Raw genomic sequence first — 24,183 nt, forward strand, 5'->3', positions numbered from 1 at the left:
ATGGGCCAGGCCGGCTAAACGGAACAGGTGAGTCTTCAGTTTTTGTCGGAAGGAGCGGAAGTCGGTGGTGGTTCTGATATCGGGGGGGAGGTCATTCCAGAGGGTTGGGCCCATCAGAGAAGGCTCTACTCCTAGGCGCCGCCCGTTGGCATTGCTTAGTGGACGGCACCCGGAGGAGTCCTTCCCTGTGAGAGCGAATCGGTCGCAGGGAAGTGTGTGGTATCCATTTTGTCATTACCCAAGTTCAATAAAGTGAAGACCAGAACAGAGCAGATCAGATTTAGTAAGGGAGTTAAGTTACAAGCAGCTTATTCTGAATTTCTCTTCCCTTCATTTTTACCCTTATATACAAAGGTGCATGCACATTTCCAAATTTCTGTGTATTCTGTTTAGATTGCAATAGGAGTGGAGGTTTAACACTAGTTGAGCCTCCTATTCTATTTCCCTGGTATATAATTCCACTATTTTGCTATCCACACTTGCATTAAATGGTAAGGGTCATACCGTAGAGTTAAAACAGTTACTGCTAGGTTAGTAGTCTAGAACTGTTTTGTAGTTTGATCAATCAGAACCACAATATTGCTAATTCTGGTCCACCAGCAGCACAATGTTTCTATATACAGCTGTATGCAGAGATTAACTGCAGAATGACAGCTAGGGACTAGAGGGGAGGGCATATAACCACATCCATTCAAAATGACAAATAAGAACACCCCTGACTCCATCTCCCATTGATTGCCTGACTCTACCTGCAGGTTAATGGTTGAAATATACAATAACAGATTTTACACTTTGGACTACCATTGAGATCTGTTGGCGTAAGGAAAAGAACTTATGCCTATTTCACACATAGAGTGGAGATAAGATGAATGCAACATCATTGAAGAAGAGAAGAAAAAAGATGTTGCCAGTGTGAAAGTGGGAACAAGCCAAAGATTCTTATCACAACTGTTGCTACCATTACTACTTCAACTTAAAAATCAGTGGTACATAGCAACATATAATTGGTAGCAGTGACAGAAGCAACTCTCCTTTTTTTTTATAAACAAAATTTTATTGGTTTTTAAAACAAAATATTCAAGGAAAGGGGTAATGGATGAAGTACAAATTTTGACAGTTACATTACGCAGGAAATGGCCCTTCCCCCCATTCTCATAACTTTCATTTACTAATACATTGGTTTGTTATTACTTGGTACTATTTTGTCAGCAATAAACTTTTATCTTAAGATAGTTTCAATCATTTTATATCACACAGATTTTCAAGTTCATTTTTGTGATCTGAGTTTTCTCAATGTTGCCTCTTCTCCCCCCTCTGGCAGGGTTCCGGCACCTCCCGTGTCTTGTATGTCTGGTGTAGTGTCATTAGGTTTATCTAGGAGGACTTTATTTTTTTCCATAAAGGCCTCAGCCTCAGTGGTCATGTTGATTCTAACTCTCGTGTCCTCCCAGAATATTAGCATACCTTCTGGCAACAGCCATCAAAACCACACCCCTTTCTGGTATAATTTATTCGCTAAGAGCGAATATTTTTTTCTTTTATCTCTAACTTTCTTTGGGATCTGTTTCAGAATGGCTATTTCTCTATCCTTATATTTTAATGTTTGCCCCCTTTGTGCACTCAGAATCTCATCTCTTGTGGTCTTTCTAAGAAATTTGATGTGTACCTCCCTTGGAACATTGCGTGTTCTAGCATATGTTGAATTTACTCTATAAACCAGGTCCATGTCCCACCCCATCTATTGTCTGTCTTTTCCAATAAATTCAGCCAATAAATTTGCCATAATATCCCTCAAATTTTCATCATCAGCCTCAATTACATTTTGAAACCTAAGAAAGAAGGACATTCGTTCAAATTCTGTTTTTATCTGGTGGTTCTCCAGTTCTTGATTTCCTTTCTGGACTCCCTTCACCTCTCTTCTCATCTCAGCCGTCCCCTCCTCCAAAAGTTCCAGTCTCTGTGAGTTTTGGGTCACATGGTCTTTATTCTCTCTGATCTGCTCATTCATTTCTTTCAATTGATTTTTTAATTCCTCCTGCCCCTTTAAGAGTTGTTCAAACATCTGTTGGAAGTCCACCTCAGAGGGCTTGGGCTGGAACAAAGAAGTTAGTGTCTGTTGTCCGTTGGAGCTGGACGTTGAGGATGTTGGGGCGGAGCCCGCAAATCCCGGCTTCCCCGGTGGTGGTCTTTTGGGTGGCATTGTGGTAATCAAAGCTCAGAGATGAAAATGTCAATACAGAGAAGAAGCAACTGGGGAGGTGGGTAGCCGAGAGAGATCACAAGGCAGAGAGCCCAGACAAATAGGGACCTAGTTAATAAAGCAGTAAAGTCTTTTGTTCCAAGTCCAGGTTAAGATGTAACACGAGACTTCTCTGAGTGCCACGGAGACAAAGACAAAATGCCAGCAACTTCTGTAGGTGGAGTCAAATTTCAAAGTACATAAAGACAACGGAAGTGTGCCATCTTGCCCTGCCAGCTCCGGGATCCAAAGGCAAAAGTTTTCAAAGTTTTCAAAATAAAACAGATCATCACCTCATTTCACAATTGCAGTAAAGGAAATCTGCTTTTTGCTATGAGGGTGATTCCATTCCAAGGCTCCCCCCTCCTCCTCTTCTGGGGGCAGGGAGCAAAACAGTTTCAAGCCGCTTGTCCAAGGGGGGGGGGAATCCCCCTCCCTCCAATCACACTTCCCAGCCACGAATTGAAGTTCTTTCCAAATAGCTGACAGTCTGTTTATTTCCATTCAGTCATCAAAGGGAATGGGGGGGGGAAATCTCCATCTCACCACACAGCAACTGCGTCCTTCGAATCTTAGGCTTCATCCGGCTGCCTCAACGCGAAGACGCCATGGCGCCTCCCCTCTTGCCTCCCAGTGCCTAGGGCGATGCGCCCCCCCGGCCGACACCGACACAGGAGATCCCCCGCTACGCCGCCCCCTCGGCAGGAGCCCCTCCAGGGCGTCCTGTGCCCCCCTGATCAAAGGGGAGCCCACCAGGAGTGCACGGGGCGAGCAGAGCCTGCCCATCGCGAACCGCAGCCGGAACCGGAAGTCAGAAGCAACTCTCCTTAAGTTTTTCATATTATTTTTTATGCTTGCTAAGTTTGTAACTGTTTGATCATGTTGGTTCTTATTAGCAATATTTTTTTCTGAAGTGGATCCAAGGCTTAAAAGCTGGTATTATACATATGCAGAGATAGTTTCATAGTGCCAGTTTTGGAGAAACCCAACTATGATTGTAATTTAATTTTGTACATGAAGTGTGAGGAAGTACTATATCGCCCCACATTTCTGGCAGCGGTGGATTACACTGTTTAACATATATTTTTATTTGACATCTAAATCCATAAAACATACAGGATTTGATTTGAATTTTTGATAGTTCAGAATTTCCAAGCTAATATCTAAATATCCGTGAGAAAATAAAAATCCATATTCCATAGGGTATTATTTTATATGGAATTAATTTTTATAAAGTTGGTGCAAGTTTTGCAAAGTATTTATCAAAATTGTGAACTATTTCATGAACTCTGAATTTGCTAATAAATTAGTCTTCATGGCAATTTATTTTCCTCATGGCAAGTATAGCTGTTTACATTAATTGACTCTAGATGAACACTGCTTTGAAAAACACCAATTTAAGACAAGTACCACTACATTTAAAAAAATCATGAAATATAGGTGAGTGATAAAATTTACCTTTTAGTTCTTTGGCATTTCTCCCAACTATTTTGGAACTTAATTTGAAAAGACTTCTAAACACATTTTGTCAATCAGGCTGATTCCCTCTATTGGCAAGAATTGCGTCTTTCTTGTTTCCCAAGAATATTGCCTTTTACTGCCATATTGTAAGGTATTTGTAGGCCAATTTGCTTAGGATATTGGTCAGTGAAAATAGAATATTGATACAGAGAATTATTCTTCTTATTGGTTTTCTTTTCACATGTTTATAGTTTTACAGAAATAAGAATAAGATACAAAAACATACAATATATTCAACAGTACCCACTGTTTATAATTATCTTATAAGTTGGAGCTATCCTTAATAAAAGAAATAATATAATTTGTTCCGACTGCAAATTGTGTCTCTCTCTCTCTGTGCAGCACATATTTTCTGACAAAACTGCTTCTGCTACATTACTAAAAGGTATAAATAGTGATAAACTAATACAATAATCTGATGGGACAATAAAGTACAGTAGAAGATCTTTGCTTAGCTGAGATTAATACTTCATAAAATAATTAGTGAAAGAAACTGGGTAGTCTTTACAATCTTTCCTAGCATTCTCAATGTATAGCAGTGGAAGAAAGCTAAGATCTTTAAACTAACATTCAGAGCAGTGGGAAAGGGAGATTCTCAGAATGACACTTTGTAGTAAGGTGGGCAATCTGTGGCCTGCTTACTGTATCCAATTCCTTCCTTTTTCTCTTTCTTCAGCCATGAGTCTCCAGAAATTATGCCACTGAAATTTAGCAGCAATTTTTTTTAAAAAAAGGAAAGAGCACTTTGGCTTATTATTTTAAGTAACAAAAGCTAAAGACAACTTTGGGAGAACTACATAGTGATGGGGGGAAGCAGACCTAACAAAGGACTACCATAAATTATATCTAATTTATAACAGAAAGAATATCTACTTGAATTCTCTTCTGATTTTGCTAGCAAATTTGGGTATCTCAATGAGATGAGAACAGTTTGGGCATTAAGTGTTGGACATTATTTTTATGTACAATAATTTATATACTGTCTTCTCCTAGAATTTTATCCATCTTACAACCAACAAAATAAAACTCATCATCTGCACAAATAGTTATTTCCAGCTACGTTACAGTCTCTACCCTTAGTAGAATAGTAGAGCATGTTTGTTGGAAAGGAACTGCTCTCTCTGATTTCTGAAAGAAAACAGGAAAGAAGCCATATTCACAAGCTGCTCCATAGCAAAGGACTGCGAAGACTGATTCCTTGTCTCCCTCCTCTTTAACCTGTCACAGAAGATGGACTTTCACCCTCTGCTTTCAGATTGGGCAAAATTGACAGCAGACTTTGCCTGAATCAACCACAATGGACTTTAACAAGTGATAACCAGTATCTTGAATTGGAACCAGAAGCCTATTGATAACCAGTGCAGTTCCTATTAGATTGGTTTTATTGGGCTGAACCACTTTGGACCAATTGTAGGCTGGCAGATGAATTCTGACTAGTTCTAGCTTCTGGGACAAGACCTACAGAGTGAATTGCAATAATTCAAATATGAAATGGCAAGAGCAAGAATTACTGATGTCAGAACTTGCTGAGCTAAAAATGGTTGTAAATAGTGCTCCTGCCAAGGCTAAGAAAAGGCCCTGGCAGGAGCTACGAGTCTAGGATCTTCAAATTGCATTTTTTTTCAGTGAGAGTTCTATCCTCTCTATAATTTAAGAAATGAGTAAATCTATCACCCAAAATGGGAAATTTATAAATATTTCTGCTGCCTGACAGAAATCTTTGAAAAATACCTTATCCCTATTTTATGGGTGAGACTCAATCAACAGGCTTAAGGGCTCTCCTTCGCTCCATCTGTCCTGTAAGCACGTAAATCAATACAAAGATGACTCTAAGATCAATCACATTTTCTAAGCCAATCCCATTGACTAAGCAAGAACTGTGAAAGATTTTCTGTTTGGGAACTTCATAGTTTTTACAGCCTTATTATTGGAGCCCGAAGTGGTTTTTACATAGAAAAGTAGGAGTTTTTTCCTTAATAATATGGTATGCCGTTTATATATGGCAGCTGAAATAATGACTCAATGCCTTTACTGTTTCCATCGCCACTTTTACTGCAGCAGCACTCCCATGCTGCCTATTTTTACAACAGGGTGATTTCATACATCCCACTAAGCTGTAATAAGGTGGCTTTGATTTTGATTTCTAAAAACCAATGTGGATCTTGGCCAATTCTTCATGCCACATAGGGTTTGATGTTTTTTCCCCCAAACAGCCGCTCTCTGTGCCAATCCTTTATGATGTCCAGAAGTTTCAAAAGCAAGCTAAGTATGGATGGGAAGGGGGGGGGAGAAATCTGCAGGTCAAAGAAAATACAGTAGTCCAAATCAAAGGCCCCACTGGGAATGGTTTACTAGATTATTCTAGCCAGAGCTACATATCTCCGAGAATGATGCTTTTTTCTGCGTGCCCAGTTATTTTGAGAAATGTTGTGGAAATGATCAAAGGTGACATTAAAGGTTGATGCTAAAAGGAGGCCCTTGACCATGCACCCCACGCCGCTAGACAGGAGTACGGAGATTAATTTTCAGGGCGTTTGAGCACTGGAACGAGCTTGGGAGGGTAGTCGGTTTGACCCGTTGCAACACGTCGACGTTAGACTTTGCTTCTGCCCGGCCAACTCGCAGCTGCGACCTGCCGCCTCCAGCCCCGAGTACGCTCGGTGGCGGAAAGGGGGCGCTGAGAACGGCAAGCAGGCTGGAGAGGGCGGCGACTCGGGGTGGGCGAGGCTGAGCTCCGGGCCGCGGCTGCTCCCGGGGGCCAAGCGACAGGGAGATCTGCTTGGCTGGAGCGGCCGAAGGACCGCGCAACAGGTAGGGGGTGCCGGGGATGGCGGAGGAGGAGGAGGGAGGATTCCCGCGGAGATATCCCTTTCCGCGTCTAGTCTCAGATTTCTCCGGTGGAAATCCAAAAGGTTCTCGCGTGGAAACTCCTTCGATGGGGCCCCAACTCTCACTTCATGGCTTCTGCTGGTCCCATTAAGCGGTGCGGTGCTGCTTCGGTCGCTTCAGTGTTTCGTCTGCCGTGGGAGACCCCCCCCCCCCACCCAAATCTTCCCTCCCTCCCCAGCGCGCCCTGCAGGCTTCAGAGGACACGTTGACTCGCTTCCTGTACGATCCGTCCCTCACGAACACACACTCGTTCTCCGGACATCATATTTTCCCACAGTTCCCTGGTGTCAGTGCCCAACCTGGGAATCATCCCTCTGCCAGGAAGGGTGGGAATACGACTTTCTGCCACTTGGTTTTGCTCCCGTCGACCGGAGACTTTGCTTTGCTGCTCATCTTGTCACCCCTGCCGATTAGAGGAGTTACTTTTAAGAATATAGACTCAGAAGCAGACTGGCTTTTTTCCCCTTTTCCTTCGTTTTGACAGGGTTTGTCAGTGCCACTCGTTCCTTGGTTCAATGTTTCTCAACCTTGGGAAGATGTGTAGACTTCAACTCCCAGCATGCTAGCTGGGGATATTCTGGGAGCTGAAATCCACGCATCTTCAATTTTGCCAAGATTGAGAAACAGTGCTGTGTTGAAAGACACAGCCTACATCTGACATTCATCCTGCCTTTCCAATGGTCCAGCATCATAATTATGATCATTGTAAATTGTGAGACAAGACTCAAAAGTTGTGGCATAGTTGCCTGCCTTTTCTGACCATTGAACTTGAAAATAGAAATCAGTGATCCTGCTATAGAATTATAATGTAACATGTTGAGCAATAATAAAACGTTAGTGCAGAAAGGAATAGGTTATTGACTAAAGAAATGCTAGTTTTATCTGATATTGCTAATATAATAATAGAGTGATAGATACAGATATATAATAGTGATATAATCACTATTATATGCCTTAGTTATAGATAACTCCAGGGTATGAATAAGATGAAAGAGCATAATATAATTATATGGTTTTTTTTAAAAGATACCTAGTTTCCTTTAAAAAAAATTGCTGCAACAAAAAGGGGGAAATTCTGCAAAAATTATTGCCATTAGAAATATGCCCTTGTTTGATTTTGGCTTGATACTTCATGTATTTTTTGTTTTGGTTTAATATCTCAAAAACTAGAATGTACTGAACTAAACTTTTTTTTTTAAAAAAAAAACTTTCCCTTGAGATAATAGTACCCAGTTAACCTAGATTCATTCAGCAACTTCCCAGATCAGGGATACATTGAAGTATTTTGAACCATGTGGTTTCTCTCCCCTCCCTCTCCCCATATTTCAGGATTTTTGAATATATGTCTTTTAAAATGATGTTGGAGTTTAGATTTCAGTTCAAATTTTGTAGGTTCAATGATCCAAGCCAGTGAATGTTCAGAAAATTCTATAAATTATAACAATACAAATTATAACAAAATACAAATATTGTCGTTTCTTAGTGACTCTGTGAGAAGTACTTAAGGCCTCCATTATCAAGTTAAAGTGCCACCCACTCACCACTGAGTCAGTTGTAAACAATGCCAGGATACCCTTTGCTACCCTTATTGTTTATTCCTGTTCTGATTCCCTCCAAAGTAATGGGAGATAGACTCTAATAAATTTTACAACTGAAGATGACAAACTTATTTCATTTGTGCTCTGAGGGATGAGATCAAGGCAATATTGCAAAGGCCAAGCATCGAAAAATGTTGCCAGGACATATTTATGATGTGAACATGATCTTAGATATCCATGTTCTTGAAATTGCATCATGTATTGTCAAATTCTTCGTCTGGACATACTTCAGCATTTGTCATCATACCCATGCATGCTTTGCAACGGCTCTCTTGGGCTGATTCCTTTGCAGGTCTCACTTTTGTTTCTCATCATCATTTGGGCCTTTGGTGCGGTCAGTTCTGGAGCAGCTAATTTTCCCCCCACACATTTGATTTTCAAACTCAGGTATGAATGTGCCAGAGCAGTGTTTCTCAAACTTGGCGACTTTAAGTCCTGTGGACTTCAACTCCCAGAATCCCCCAGCCAGCATAGCTGGCTGGGGAATTCTGGGAGTTGAAGTCCACAGGACTTAAAGTCGCCAAGTTTGAGAAACACTGTGCCAGAGGATGGCACTTTAATAAGTTTTTATCATCTTCAGTTAAGCCAATTCCTTCACATACTATAAGATAAATTGCATCCTGTGACAGCAAGTATATAATGGTGAATATGCCGCTGGGTAAGCCTGCTTGCTTGGAAGTGTACATATGAGGGAAAGGGTGTGGTGGGAGCAGTAATAAGATTGCAAGGAGGCCAAAATGCCAACGGGTGCTGAAGGCCCCACCAATCAGCCCTACAAATGCTAAGTATTGGGCTTTTGCATGTGTATGCCACATGTTAAGTTATGACTTGTAATTTCCATGTAGAAATTTGTTACACAGGGAACTGATTCTGATTGGCCTAAGTTTTTCACTTTCTCTGTTGCTTTTCTGTTGCTATACAAAGCAATTCCTTTGCAAATTTTGGGAAAACTTGTAAAGAGTTCCTAGACCTGGGTTGTTGTTTATTCAGTATTTCTGAATTCATGCTTCCCGGGGCTAACTGTGGCATATAGGGTGACAAAAAAGGGAATTACATTTTCTTCAACTTATGTTTTGTAGGCAGGAGCCTCTCTGAGGTTATAACTAGGAACAAATATCTCCACAGAGTTTTGTTAAGCATATTTTCTAGAACAATGTTGTGCCTGCTGATTGCTTGTGTGTTTGAATGGTGTCACTGGCACCATTTTAAAGGACATCTCTCAATGTTTGCCCCCTTCATCGCTGGACTTTTAACAGATAGCGTAGTTTTGTATACAGTATATTCATATATTTAATTTAAACAGCCTATTATAATAATACACGATCCTTTCTTCTTTTTTTGAAGAAAAATAGAAGGTTTCTGTTTTTTGAGGGATTTCTCCCCCCCCTCTTTTTTTCAGATGCTAAGCTTATTCAGTAGTCTTGACAACTTTCTCTTATCTCCTGTATTGAAGGAAGGGTGCTTCTCTGATTACCTCAGTGTTAATACAGCAGGACATTTCTTATTTATGTGCTTGCTTGCCTGCTCTGCCTCTAGTATCTGTTTTTAAGTTTGCATCCTTGCCTTACAGTACAAGAAACTAGATCCAGTTGTATAGATCTAAGTACCCAGGAAGAACATGTATCTGTTGCTTCCCTTTCATAACCCATGAAACCTTTGACTTTGTCAACTCAATAATTTTATTCTTGACCATACTAGCAGATATTAATTTTCAGGCCCAGATCTACCAGGAGGCATTCTTGCAATTGAGTTTCTAAGTAAGAAGTGCCCCTAAAGCTTTGTGATGATTCCATGTAGTCTTTGACTCACCATCATTTGTTTGGTTCAAAGTTATGACGGCCTTGGAAAAAGCATCTTGCAACCTCTATTAGTGCTTATGACTGTCATATCACCCTCCCCCTGTGGTCATGTGATCGTAATTCATATGTTTTGTAACCAGTTCATATTTACGACTAGTTGCAGCATCCTGCAGTCATATAATCATGATTTGTGATTTTTTTTTTTTTGCTGCTTTGTGCCAACATGCAGCAAAAAAAATGCCCAGTGGGAAAACTTTAATTTATTTAACAACTGCGTGATTTGTTTAATAACTGTGGCAGTTAGCTTAACAACCATATAAGATATTGTTGTAAAACCGGATCTGATTCGATTTAACAACCACGAGAAGTTTCATTGGCAATTCCAATCCCTATTGTGGTCATAAGTTGAGGAATACTAGTATTATGATTCCTAAGAGAAAACTACTTTTGTTTCTCCAAATGATAGTTGCTTTGAGTTGCCCTGATGGAGATCAGGCACCTCTCTAACTGTTAGTTTTTCCTAACAAAGTAAACTGAAGTGGACTCAACCAGATGCTGCAACCATCATAAATATGAGTTAGAAGCAAAGCATCTGAATTCTTATCACATAAGCATGGAGATGCTACAACAGTTTCTGCATCTCAAACTTTTTAAATATGGAAATTAATGTCATGGCTGAAAAAACTCTTTCTGTGGTATTGCAAGATGCTCTGTGCACCCTGTTCCATAAATACACACATCTAACCATTATCAAATATAGAATACTGAGCATAACTTTGGTGTGTTGGTAGATTAAACTGTTCCTCCTCAGCATCAATTCCAGATGTTTGAGCTACAATTTCCTTTAGCCCTAGCCAGACTAATTGATGGTCAGGGTAATGGACATTCCCTACTTCAGAGTTCTCTAGATGCATTGGAGTTCAGTTGCCAGCTGTTTGGAAGGCATATGAGAAACATATTTTTGGCTCATATAAGAAATAGTGTTATTCATATTTGGGTCAGTAATGCAGCAAATCCCAGGTGTTTTACACCTTTGCTGAAAATACATAAGGAGTTGTGATAATGGTTTTTGGATTTTTGTGTGCAAATGGCTAATACGCTTTAGGGAAATTTGCTGACCAATACAATACAATACAATAGAAGAGTTGGAAGGGACCTTGGAGGTCTTCTAGTCCAAACCCCTGCCTAGGCAGGAAACCCTATACCGTTTCAGACAAATGGCTATCCAACATCTTCTTAAAGACTTCCAGTGTTGGGGCATTCACAACTTCTGAAGGCAAGCTGTTCCACTGATTAATTGTTCTAACTGTCAGGAAATTTCTCCTCAGTTCTAAGTTGCTTCTCTCCTAGATCAGTTCCCACCCATTGCTTCTTGTTCTACCCTCAGGTGCCTTGGAGAATAGTTTGACTCCCTCTTCTTTGTGGCAACCTCTGAGATATTGGAACACTGCTATCATGTCTCCCCTAGTCCTTCTTTTCATTAAACTAGACATACCCAATTCCTGCAACCGTTCTTCAAATGTTTTAGTCTCCAGTCCCCTAATCATCTTTGTTGCTCTTCTCTGCACTCTTTCTAGAGTCTCCACATCTTTTTTATATCGTGGTGACCAGAACTGAATGCAGTATTCCAAGTGTGGCCTTACCAAGGCATTATAAAGTGGTATTAACACTTCACGTGATCTTGATTCTATCCCTCTGTTTGTGCAGCCTAGAACTGTGTTGGCTTTGTTGACCATTCTTAGTTATTTATTTCATTTATGTTTAATATCATGGCAAGCTTTTCTTGTCCATCATTCTGTATTTATGCTAATATAATGCTGTTTTCCAAATGCGAAACACATGAAAGAAAAATTGAGAGCTTATCACAAGACAATTGGGAGATAGTTTATAGATGCGGTATTTAACTAGGAAGTCACAATTTTGTTTCTGTCTCTCATAGTGCTTAAGTTCTGAATGCACATACACATATATGGAACTATGTACATGTACTGATTCATTGAAGGAGACATGGATCGTTCGTCTAGGAAAATAAGTGATTAGACCTTTCATTAAAACCTTAATTGATCTAATCCCTGCACATGTTGCCCACCATGTTATCTCTGCTTTAGGGAGGGAATTAATAATCAAACAGCTATTATAGCTCTGGAAATGTTGCTAGAACATGCATGAATTTGTATTCCAGCTATAATTTGAACAAAAGATTGCCTTATTAGCATGACTGAAGAATAATATTTTTCTGGGGATGGATTGGTTCTTCTGGACATGCCAACTCTGTTCATTATTGCATATTAATAAGTGGTTAGTTAATTCCCTGTCAAATAGATTCTTTGTTTCTTGTGCCTGTCAATTTTAGTGTTTGATAAGCATCCTCATTATCTGGGAATCAGGTTTGCCAGTCATATGGTTAGTTCAGCTTGCATTCAGTTTGAGTAGGAGCCTACAATAGATTTTTTTTTCCAATTTGGAAGGGCTGATTGAAGTGACAAGGATGGGGACATTGTTAGGCATACACACCCACATTCCTTCTATAATGTTAAACTTCACAAAAGCTGATCAAAGTTGCAGAGACCTATTACATTATAGTATTTCCGTATACTTAAGGAGAATACTGTAAGGGGACTGGAGTCAGAGAAAGTTATTCTGTGACGGGCAAGTTTCCTAAGTGGGAAAGGGATAAAGGACTTATTTTCTATTCTATACTTTCCTGGTGTATTCACCTGTTAAACTGATGCAGCCAATCCCTAATTGCAGAATAAGAATTATGGGAGGTTTGGTGTTAGCTAACAGTGGTTAAGTCCAAAAGCTATCCAATATTGCCTTTGCAGTTGTCCAGCCCACAACTGTGGAAAAAAAAGATCCTTCTCTGTATTTCCATAGGTCTTGGAAAAACAAAAGCCACCTTTCCCCCCTTAAAAGACCTGCTATGGTGCATGGAGCCAATGATGCTGGGATACAGAGCTGCAGTGTTTCAAAGATGACTCCCAGGTTTCAGAAGCAAAGAAAAACCCCCGACTCATTTCATGTATTAACTGATGTTATATGATTCCAGAGGTCTGAAACTGGTTCAAAATGGGTATTGAATGTGTGTGGAAATGCTCATAAACTTTGAAATGTAAGGGTTAGTAACATTTGTAGAACCCTTTCTCACTCTGGTCCTCTACTAAGGTGTTTTATTTATTTTCATTTATTTGTTAGAGTTATATCCTGTTTTTTTTCTTCTGGGAGCTGTTAAGTAACTTATACAAGGAAAATCTCTTCCTTTTATCCTCGCGATAGCAAGTCTTAGAGATAGGCTGGATCGAGAGTGACTGGGTCAAATAAATGTTTACCACTAAGATGGAGTTTGTCAGGTGCCTTGTGTTATTTTCAAAGATGGTTGTGACACTTTTGGCAGAAGAAATGGAAGCACTGCAAAGGATAAGCTAAACCTGTGGTGAGGGTTTAGATTAGTATTGCTGAGGGAACCATGGAAAATTAAATTCAATGAAGTCTTGGCTATCAGGGTCTTCTGGGGACCAGAGGAATCCAGTCATCTTGCATATATAATAAACCTCTCTGAGCTTAGACGGCTGATAAGTTAAGGATTCTTCTACTATTTCTTCATTTGTGGATGTCCCTGAAATAAGAGGGGAGGAGTACTGGCAGGGAGTTAAAGTTGGTGACTCAGCTGTAGGCCAAGGCTTGGGTACATAATATGCTTCCCCACCTCCTCTCCCCTGGATTGCCTTCTCCTGCAGCACACTGGCCTATTATACGTGGGCTGAATATTGCTGGTCAAAAGAAGGAAGCTGGAGGCAAGAAATCTGGGAACAGTTTGCTGTTTAGGATAGAAGGCTGGGTTCTCTAATGAGGCAGCCGGATGAAGCTGGGAGATTGTTTCCTCCCTTTAGGCGTTAGTTTGGAAGAAAGATTGGCAAGCAGATGTTCCTGAGAAGACAACAATCTGTTGATGTTTTATCATGGAATAAGCTACGGTTTTTGGAGCCAGCCTACGAAACATAAGGGAGGGCTGGCTGCAGAAGACAATCTGTTCAATGAAAAGGGTCCCAGGGCTTAACCCTCTTGTAACTCGCCAATATAGGAAAATATACAACATAGGAAAAAGTTATAGTATGCACACATTGTTCTACTTTTTGTATGTATCTATTTGCGTAATTAATATAAGATATGGAACTCTTTGAACAATCTTTTAAATTGCATTTTCTATGTTACAGTAGCTAGAGGGTAGCAAAATAGCTCAAAATAGTAAAAGTAATACTGGTTGCCTGTGATGAATGTTATAGTTTGGATTCTTGCACAAAGATGGAGTTTGCACAGTGGTCACTCTATAATTCTATGCTGCAAGGCCAACTTGACTTGTAGTATTATATCTTTGGAAGGCAGTAGCTTCTGTGCTAGATTATCAATATTTATGAGTTGGGACACTTCCAAATCTATTTGAGCCTTCTTACTCAATACAATACAATAGCAGAGTTGGAAGGGACCTTGGAGGTCTTCTAGTCCAACTCCCTGCCTAGGCAGGAAACCCTATACCGTTTCAGACAAATGGCTATCCAACATTTTCTTGAAGACTTCCAGTGTTGGGGCATTCACAACTTCTGGAGGCAAGCTGTTCCACTGATTAATTGTTCTAACTGTTAGGAAATTTCTCCTTAGTTCTAAGTTGCTTCTCTCCTTGATTAGTTTCCACCCATTGCTTCTTGTTCTACCCTCGGGTGCCTTGGAGAATAGTTTGACTCCCTCTTCTTTGTGGCAACCCTAGAGATATTGGAACACTGCTATCATGTCTCCCCTAGTCTTTCTTTTCATTAAACTAGACATACCCAGTTCCTGCAACCGTTCTTCATATGTTTTAGTCTCCAGTCCCCTAATCATCTTTGTTGCTCTTCTCTGCACTCTTTCTAGAGTCTCCACATCTTTTTTACATTGTGGCGACCAGAACTGAATGCAGTATTCCAAGTGTGGCCTTACCAAGGCATTATAAAGTGGTATTAACACTTCATGTGATCTTGATTCTATCCCTCTGTTGATGCAGCCTAGAACTGTGTTGGCTTTTTTGGCAGCTGCTGCATACTGCTGGCTCATATTTAAATGGTTATCCACTAGGACTCTAAGATCCCTCTCACAGTTACTACTATTGAGCAAGGTACCACCTATACTGTACCTGTGCATTTCGTTTTTCTTGCCTAAATGCCTAAACCCGTCTTCTGGCATCACAAGAAATCCTACCTTAAGGAAGGAGTATATCATGGACAGTTTGCAATACTAGAGCAACAATAAAATCTAGTTCATTATTGTCTGTACTGACTTCCTATTGGTTCGCCAGAATCTAAGATGGAGCCCAACACTTTCTGGCATTGCCAGGAACTGAATCTAAAGCTTTGCAAGCAAAGCACGCAATCCACCACAGAATTATAGCCCTTCTATATATTGTGCCAGTTTGATTTTTCTCCAGAGTGGAGAAAATGTGCTTCTTTTCTTATCCTCTGTAGTCATTTCAGATTTAATACTCTTTATTGGCTTTGTAATTCATGTAATTCAGGGTTATTAGATTATTTATAGCTCTCTATCAGTGACTGAGTATTCTATAAGGTTGGGATATAAATAAATAAACAAATAAAATTTTGCCATATACTTTAGTCATATTTTCATCATTAGCTTGTCCATATTGTCACTGTGGATATATAACCTCTTTCAGTGCTTTTATACTTGCGGGGTAATTGCAATTGTTGCACTCCATTGTGGCTCCTTCACACAAAGAGTAAAAAAAAAAAAAAGCCGAATGAATTGTTCACTTTCAGCTCAAAGCTTCTCCAATAATCCAGCTCTTTCTGACTGACAGTAAAGTGTTAGAAGTAGCATGTGGTTGCCTATGAATGACATTATGCCAGTTATGTGCAGGGATTAAGTGTCTGGGGTGAAAAGGCAGAACTAGCTCAGGAACCAAAGAATGCCAACAATGCCAGAGGTCAAAAAGATGGCCAGGTAGGCAGGGAGAAATATGACGTTCAGTGTGTTAGATGACAATGCCACAGATAGTTTCTATTTAATCAGGCTCTCCTAAAAGACCTTAAAAGTGATATCAAGTATTTTACAATTTGAAAAATATTCCACACGATCTTCAAAGAAAGAAGTAGTGTTGTAATCTAGGCTAAAATTCTGCAGCTGGTAGTCATCTGGACAGTTCAAGGTCAGTAGAATGCTGCCAGATGCAGTTTCCTCTCATTGCTACACACTTTGACTGGGAAATCAATTCTTAATCTGCAGATCCTTTCATCCTGGAATCGCTAAAACAGGGTTCTCCAAAATGAGGCATGCAGTTTTGACCCCCAAGGATCATGGCGACTATCCAAGGGGGGTCAATATTATTGTTAATAGAATTAGTTAAGTTAAATGTCTGTTGAGATTCTCAAGTCATCCAGGTCATGGTTGTCCCAAAGTTCAAGAGGCAACTGGAGTTAATAAATTAATGTTTCTTAAATTATTTTCATATAATAAATGTTTGGGAATCAATAGAGTATCTTGAACCTCATGAAAGGGTTGATGAGCTGAAGAGTTTGGGAACCTCTGCTTTATATTCCTCATGCTAGCTGCTTCCTTTCTACCAGAAATATAGAGTGCCTAAGCTCTTCAACTAAGATGGATGGATGGACGGACGGATGGACAGACGGACAGACAGACAAATACCAACCTTTTTTATTCCTTTTAATAGTTATACATTTGTAATCCTCATGGGTTTTTAATTCATGGATTACTGGAAAAAATTAAAAATAGCTGGTTATATATTGCTTCATATACCAAAGCATTGCAAGGCAGTTTATAATAAAAAAACATAATCAATGAATAGATTAGATAATATTAAACAGCAATGTAAGAACAATATTCAATAAAACATACTCCTGTATAAAATCAGGAAGGGAAAAAGAACATTTTAAAAAGACATAACTTTCATATGAGGACTTGGTGGAGTTTTCAACAGGTGCCAAAAATATCCTCTAATGCAAGGATTTTCAAACTTTTTCAGGCTACAGAATCAGTTTTTTTAAGGAGGGGAGGGAATTCCTGATGAAAAACAAAGCTCTAATGATAGAAAATAGATTACATTCAAGTGAATTCTTTCTCCCTTATTGTTTTATTGAGTCATTTTGGAACATTCTGTGGAACATCATTTGATCAACTCTAGTCTGATATCTGCTTCCTGAATTTGAGGGATGAGCATTTCAAAGTTTGGACCAGACCTGTTACCTAATGACACTGAACAGCCCTTGTAGCATGATCTTCAGTAACCAACCATAATGGAAAAAAGCATTTAATCAGAGTCTTGGTCCTAAGATATTAAAACCAAATCTTTGAATCATTGCAGAGGCTTCAGTACAGTTAGGGGTGCCCTGGGCACAAACAGGCTCCCCATTCGGTAACTTCTCCACTCTATTCTGTGGCTTCCCAGGTCAAGAGCAAGGATGGTCCTATATAGACTGTATTACAATTATCTCAACATGAGCTTATTAGATACACAAACCTGAATTTGCCTTTTCTGTGTTGTGTTCTTCATAGTCATGTATCTATGGAGAGGGCTGATTCATTGTGTCTCACAAAGAGGCAAAATGCATCATCTCAAGATCTCTTATGGCTGTGATGTCTTTTTGTTTCTAAATATATCTATTGAATTCCGCTGCAATTTTTCATATATATCAGCAGCTGTTTTATTGGACGAAGTTATCTCTTAAAGTTATTGAGTTTGGAAGTATTTATTTGATGCAGTCCAATCCAGAAAATCATAAGGAAAGATTTGTTTTCTATACTGCATGTTGCAGCTGGGGTCATAGTTGAAAGACAACTGGTAACATTGTTCTCCATCTATCAGCAGTATAAAAGGGGGGAATTGCCAAGGCAGCATTTCTGAAAAAGGCAAGCTTCACATTGTTGCCATGTCGAAACCCATGCCTGATAATAAAGCATTGCCATCAAAACAGTATATTGTTCTCTGCAGTCCCTCATTCAAACTTCATCCTGTTTTGTGGGTTTTGATACACACTTGTATCAATACACATCCAGTTATTTCTTTGAGGAACTACACAGCCAGAGTTCTTCATGTGCAAATGGACACTTCTCAGGCACGGCACATGTTTATCTCCTGGTTGGAAGTAGGGGACATATAACTTATTTATGGTCTAAGAGGAAGCAAGCGTGGCATCTTATGAAAACGTGCTTTGTCCCTCTTGATTTCTAATGCTAAAGGCACAGGAATGTGTGAAACTCCCACATACGTCTCATGGCATACAGCAAAGGCACACAGTCTGTATCTTTGGCACTCATACAGTTCACAACTCTCCCCCCTTTGTAAAGACTCTTTGGAGACCCTTCTACCCAACATTGGTAACGTGCTTTCCTGCCACAGAGGAAAAAATATATACAAAAATGATAAACTCCAAAATTGGGTTAAAGCAGTAAAAGAGAAAGATCTCCCCCCTCCAAAAAAAAAAAAACCACTCCAAGAAAAATAACCCTGAAACCCATGCAATGCAGCCTGGGTTACCAAAACATTGTCCATTCCCTCCTTTTTCACTATTTAAATGAAGAAGTTACAATGACTAGGATAAAGCTGGTAGAATAGAACCACCAACTTTCCAGAAGCATCAGGAAAAAGCATCAGGAGAAAGACTATAGTAAAACTCTTCATATTAGTGGAATGAATGGTATAACTCTAATCCAGTTTTAGGTAAAGAGATAAGAACAAAATTATTGGAAAGATAGAAAAAGTTTGATAGCCAGATCAGCTTTTTCTTTCTTGGTGTCTATTCTCACCAATACACATTCTTGTGCGTCAGGGAAGTTCTAAACTTCCGTGCTTGCTTGCCCTTCTTTCCTGCATGTCATCTGTTTCCTTCCTAAAAGCTCTGTGATTTTTGAATTTGGGGAAATGTCTATTGAGCTGGAGCTCACAGTAAAAAAAAAAAAAACCACAACACCTGACTGTATGAACATTTGGAAATTTCCTACGTATTGCACATATGGCCAGTCACTAGAAGAAAAAAAAACATTTCATTTGAAGAAATGCATTCTTTAACCTGGGAGTGAGCCAGACAAAGGCATGTCAAACAAATGAACCTCTTCATAATGGCTTCACCTTTAGACTGGTTTGGTAATGGGAGAGGCAGCTCTTCAGATAGGCAGAACCCAGTCCTTTGGGGGGGGGGGAAACACTATGAAGTAAATTACACTAGAGTATATTGCAATATAAGAATCCAATAACTACCTGCTTGGGTCACTCTGTATGCATATCACACCCACTTTTCAATACAGGAATGTCTGTCATTCCACCCATTATAGATTAGGTTTGAACCCTACCCATACATTTTTAACCACATGAAGTCCTAATAGCGCTGTGATTTCTGGACCTCCTGCTCTCTTTTGAGTTTAGGTTTCTCTAATCTGAAGCCTTTCAGCGGGTGTTGAATTTCATTTCATTTCAGGGGTGTTGAATTACATTCCCATAACCCTCAGCCATAGAGCCCACACATTTCAATTTGATTCATATTTTGCAGTGCTGTGATTTTTTTAAAAAAGATATGGTTTATTGAAAAAGTGCCAATGGTTGGGCTGACACAGTGTACGACATTAAACAAGGGCTTAGTTCAAGGATGCGATCCCTGGACCTTTTTGCTTGGCTCCTGCAACTTCTTTTGATTATGAATTTTGAAAATCTAAAGTGTGCATTTTCTACCATCTTTCACCACAATTGTTGTGCAACCTCTCCACATACCTTTAAAACTAAAGAAAGACTTGAAAATCTGATCCAAAGCCCGTGGGGGAGGGGGGAATGAAAACCTGGTCCTACCCAGTTTGAACAATTGCCCTATGCACTCTTGATTCTCAGAAGGCCATTTCTTTCTGGCTTAGAATTGTGTGTGAATTAGGAACCATTTATGAAAGGGATGACTCCCACAGACTCCTTCCTCCCCTAGTGGTTTCATGTCAACTTTCCCCCATGACCTTTTTATGCATAAAACACAAGATTGCTTGGGACTGGGCAGAACAGCTTATCCATGGGCATGCTACTCTATCATGGGGCTCAGCAGTCTGTCTAACTAGTGACATTTACCAATGAGATTTAGACCTAAATTGGTTAGTAATGTATTGTGAGCTGACCAGGATTTAGGTTGCAGTTGTATGTGAAATATTTTCAGAAGTCTACCAATCTTCACTCTCAAAATATTTTGGCTACAACTGCTATTTTTTTTCCAGAGTTGCTGATCATGAGGCAATTTTAGTCCAACTCACTCAGAACTCTAGAGAAGGCTGGGTCTAGGAGAAGGTAGAGGTTGTGCGACTCATGTACATGTAAGTAATTCCTGCTTTGTGCCAGAACAGTACTTCTCCATTTAATAGGCTACTGTTAGTTTATGGTATATCAATCTTATGTAACATTAACTACAGATGGTAGAGTTTGAATCTCAGATTTATCTCATCCAAAACAGATATTCTACTAGTGAGCTTAGTAGAACTTCTCCCTGTCCCTGTCCTTGGATGTACTTGACTAATATAGAGTCTTCTATGAAATTCATCCAAGTTCAAAGTGAAACAGGAAAGGACTAGAGGAAGAGCTGATTGAAAAGAATAATATCTGAAAGCAAGCTAGGGAACAGAGGAGGTCAGGAAGTCAGGAGGCAGATGACATCAGGAGGAAGTAAAGCAGAAAATACGGCCAGGATGATAAAGAGCAACTTCTTATATGAAGACTTTTGTAGAAAATAGAAGTGAGCAACTAGTTTGTGGGAGAAGATAGATGAAATGTATTTATCTTTTATTTATTTGACTTAGTTGCTAAATGGTATTTACTAGCTTACCAAATCCCTCACACTGGTGTAGATCACATAGGCTTGAGATGTAACAAAGATGCTTTACAACTGTAAAACTATAGACCCAGTATGATAATGCTGTCCTTTAGCTATCAGAAATGTACGGTGAAATAAATTGTATGATTGGACTTGAGAGTGCTTCAAGAGCTGGCAAGTGGTGCTGCCTTGATAGTTTTAATACAAGACAATTAAAGGCAGCAATTGGTGGATTCCTCTGGCTGTATTTCCTTTCCTTCTTAGCCTCACCTGCCATTAGGAAAAACAACTGCCCATTGCTGTTCTTAATGCAAGGTGGATTGAATTTGAGTAACAGAGAGCAAGTGCCTGGGATGGAGGCTTTAACTGTTTTTCAAATTGCTAAATGACTGGCTGTCAGTACAGAGAATTTCTGGATGGTTCACCTCCCGATCAGGCTACAGTATTTCTTGGTTTTTTTTACTGACTACATTTTGATGATGAAATTTGTGGGATTTGTTTAATGATAAAAAGTGAGCTATAAATGTAAAACAAAGGAATAAAATGGGCTCGTTAGATCAAATTTATAATACATAAGTTGTTATTTCAGTTAACGGAATGGATGTTCCCCCAATTAGAATGGAAGGTTTTAAAGACTTTTTAATAGAAAATGGGATGAAATTGTTTGTTTGTTTGTTTGTTTGTTTAGTTATCAGTCAAATTTATTGGCCACTCATCTTATCAAGTTTAACTCTGGGGGACTTACAATATTAAAAATAGAACTATACAAATAGAATGCTACAAAACAGTAAAAACACAAAATATAAAATACGTTATCTAAAAAATGGGGAGAATGGAATTGATGTGAGATGAAGAGGTTGTTTATTTGTATTTTAAGAGGTGGTAATAAGTTGTTACAGATACTTATACTTTCTGGGAGAATAATGGGGAGTTATTTCTTTCCTTTTAATTTTCTTTCTTTCATTTTTGCACTTCTTTCTTTTTTGTACTATCCATACCTTGTAATCTTTAATAAAATTGCTATAAAAAAATAAAAATAGTTAGAAAGGCATTGTTGCTCTATGATTAGTGAGATGTGGAAATACATTTTCCACAAAAGAGTAGCCGGCATAAATCTTTGCATGATTTCTGGAACGAGCTAATATTCTTGCGTTTGTGCAACCTGTTACCTGCCCTTTTCAATTTGTAACATGTTGGCTTTGCTGTCCTAATCTGGATTTTGTATCTCTTTATTGCAGATTCCAAAGATGGAGACAGGCTCCCTGGTGCGGGCTGTCTTTGATTTCTGCCCCAGCGTATCTGAGGAGCTGCCACTGTTTGTGGGAGATATCATTGAAGTGCTGGCAATCATAGATGAGTTCTGGCTGTTTGGGAAGAAGGAAGGAGTCACAGGTACGTCTAAAAGGTCTTTGGGTCCATTCATGAAGTTGGTTGCGTCAGAACCCAAAGATGCTTTTCAAAAGCAGCTGGGCTTCCTTTCTTTCTTCTTGACAATGTTTTGCTTCTCATCCAAGAAACTTACTCAGTTCTGACTGAATGGTGGGGAATGGAAGGATTTGTGTTCTTTGCAGTCAAGGGATATAAATCCTTCCATTTCCCATCATTCAGTCAGACCCAAAGAAGTTCTTGGATGAGATGAAACATTTTCAACAACCACCACCACCAAAGTCCAGTTGTCTTTTGACCTGGATGACTGAGAATCTCCAGAAACAGTTGGGGTAGAAGTCCCAGAGGAGCTGAACAAGTAAAGCTAAGTAAAGAGAAGAAAATTTCACCCTAAATAAAGATTTTAAAACTCTTAAACCTTTCTCTACTGCTATTTAGCAGTTGAAAGATCAATAACTCTTTGATGAAAAGTTAGAAAAAGATGTGATTGGATGCATAAAAAAACCACCCCAACGCCATTTCTGCCTGGCGGTTACTGGTAACTTTTCCTATGGTTTTGGAACTGGAACTGAACTTCCAGCCAAGGAAAACATCATTTTCTGCCTTTAAAAGTGTCACATGGTTAGACTTCTGCAACCAGCAATGCAACACAGTCCCATTCTGGTATGCCTGAAAGGTATGATGCAAAATTTATGCTGAGTCTTTTTGGTTCCAGGAAAAGAGGGAAGCTCAGCAAATGGCTATATGGATGAGACCATAGTCTTTGTGGAACTGTTCAGGAGACATTTTTATCCCCTTCCTCCCCCTTTTTGGAAGGGGCGTTTTTGGTTTCTTTATCTAATACTTTTTGGTATTTCTGTAAATTATTGGACTCCCACACACTTCCTGATACCTCTCTGTTGTACTGTTTGGTCTTGCAATTAGAGAAATGAGACAGCTATTAATATATCTGAAGCTTGCTTCTCTTTTTCTTTTTATAATTCTTTGTTTCCTTAACCAGTCAAATGGAATATAATTCTCAATATACTCAGTATAAGGTAATAGAATAGAATAACAGAGTTGGAAGGGACCTTGGAGGTTTTCTAGTCCAATCCCCTGCTTAGTCAGGAAATCCTACACCACTTCAGGCAAATGGTTACCCAATATCTTCTTAAAGACTTCCAGTGTTGGAGCATTCACAACTTCTGGAGGCAAGTTGATCCACTGATTAATTGTTCTAACTGTTAGGAAATTTCTCCTTAGTTCTAAGTTGTTTCTCTCCTTTATTAGCTTCCATTCATTGCTTCTTGTCCTACCCTCAGGTGCTTTGGAGAATAGCTTGACTCCCTGTTCTTTGTGGCAGCTCCTGAGATATTGGAACACTGCTATCATGTCACCCCACATCCTTCTTTTCATCAGTCTAGACATACCCAGTTCCTGCATCCGTTCTTTATAATTTTTAGCCTCCAGTTTCCTAATCATCTTGTTGCTTTTCTCTGTACTCTTTCTAGAATCTCAACATCTTATGGGATCAATGTAGCCATAATACCCTGAACAATTTGGGATAGTTTCTAGGGCAGTGTCTGCTTTAAAAATTAGCAAAATGACCCAAGACCTCTAACCTCATAAAAGCACAGTATCTCTCTATCTTTCATTGAAACTGCCCTTTTTTCTCTGCAAACCTGAAAGAAAATTATAATACTCTTGGTCAGATTTATCTGATAGGATCATTAAAGGACATGGCTACTTATAAAGGTGAGGTATGAATTCTATCAGAAGTTGAAAATATATACATATATTTCTAATAAAGGAGAATATTTGTAGCTCAGAATTGAAATGAGGGGTCCTGGATGCTCTCTGAGCTTGCTTGTTTTCTTGTAGACGTTTCAGTAACCTAACTGTGTAATATCATCAGTGCACTAGATCCCACATATATT

General features: G+C 39.4%; 1 protein-coding gene across 2 annotated transcripts in view; it reads left to right on the forward strand.

Annotated features, from left to right (window-relative positions):
* The first annotated feature begins 6,487 nt into the window (after window positions 1-6,487).
* DNMBP (dynamin binding protein) overlaps window positions 6,488-24,183 on the forward strand; it is a 67,447-nt gene continuing 49,751 nt past the window's right edge. For both annotated transcript variants that reach the window (XM_081955150.1, XM_081955151.1), the window contains exons 1-2: window positions 6,488-6,571; window positions 22,120-22,273. In XM_081955150.1, the coding sequence (XP_081811276.1) occupies window positions 22,129-22,273 (145 nt within the window). In that variant the 5' untranslated portion in view covers window positions 6,488-6,571; window positions 22,120-22,128. The remainder of the gene's footprint in view (window positions 6,572-22,119; window positions 22,274-24,183) is intronic.

This window comes from Natrix helvetica (assembly GCF_964273705.1).
Source record: "Natrix helvetica genome assembly, chromosome: 5".
Lineage (NCBI taxonomy): Eukaryota > Metazoa > Chordata > Lepidosauria > Squamata > Natricidae > Natrix > Natrix helvetica.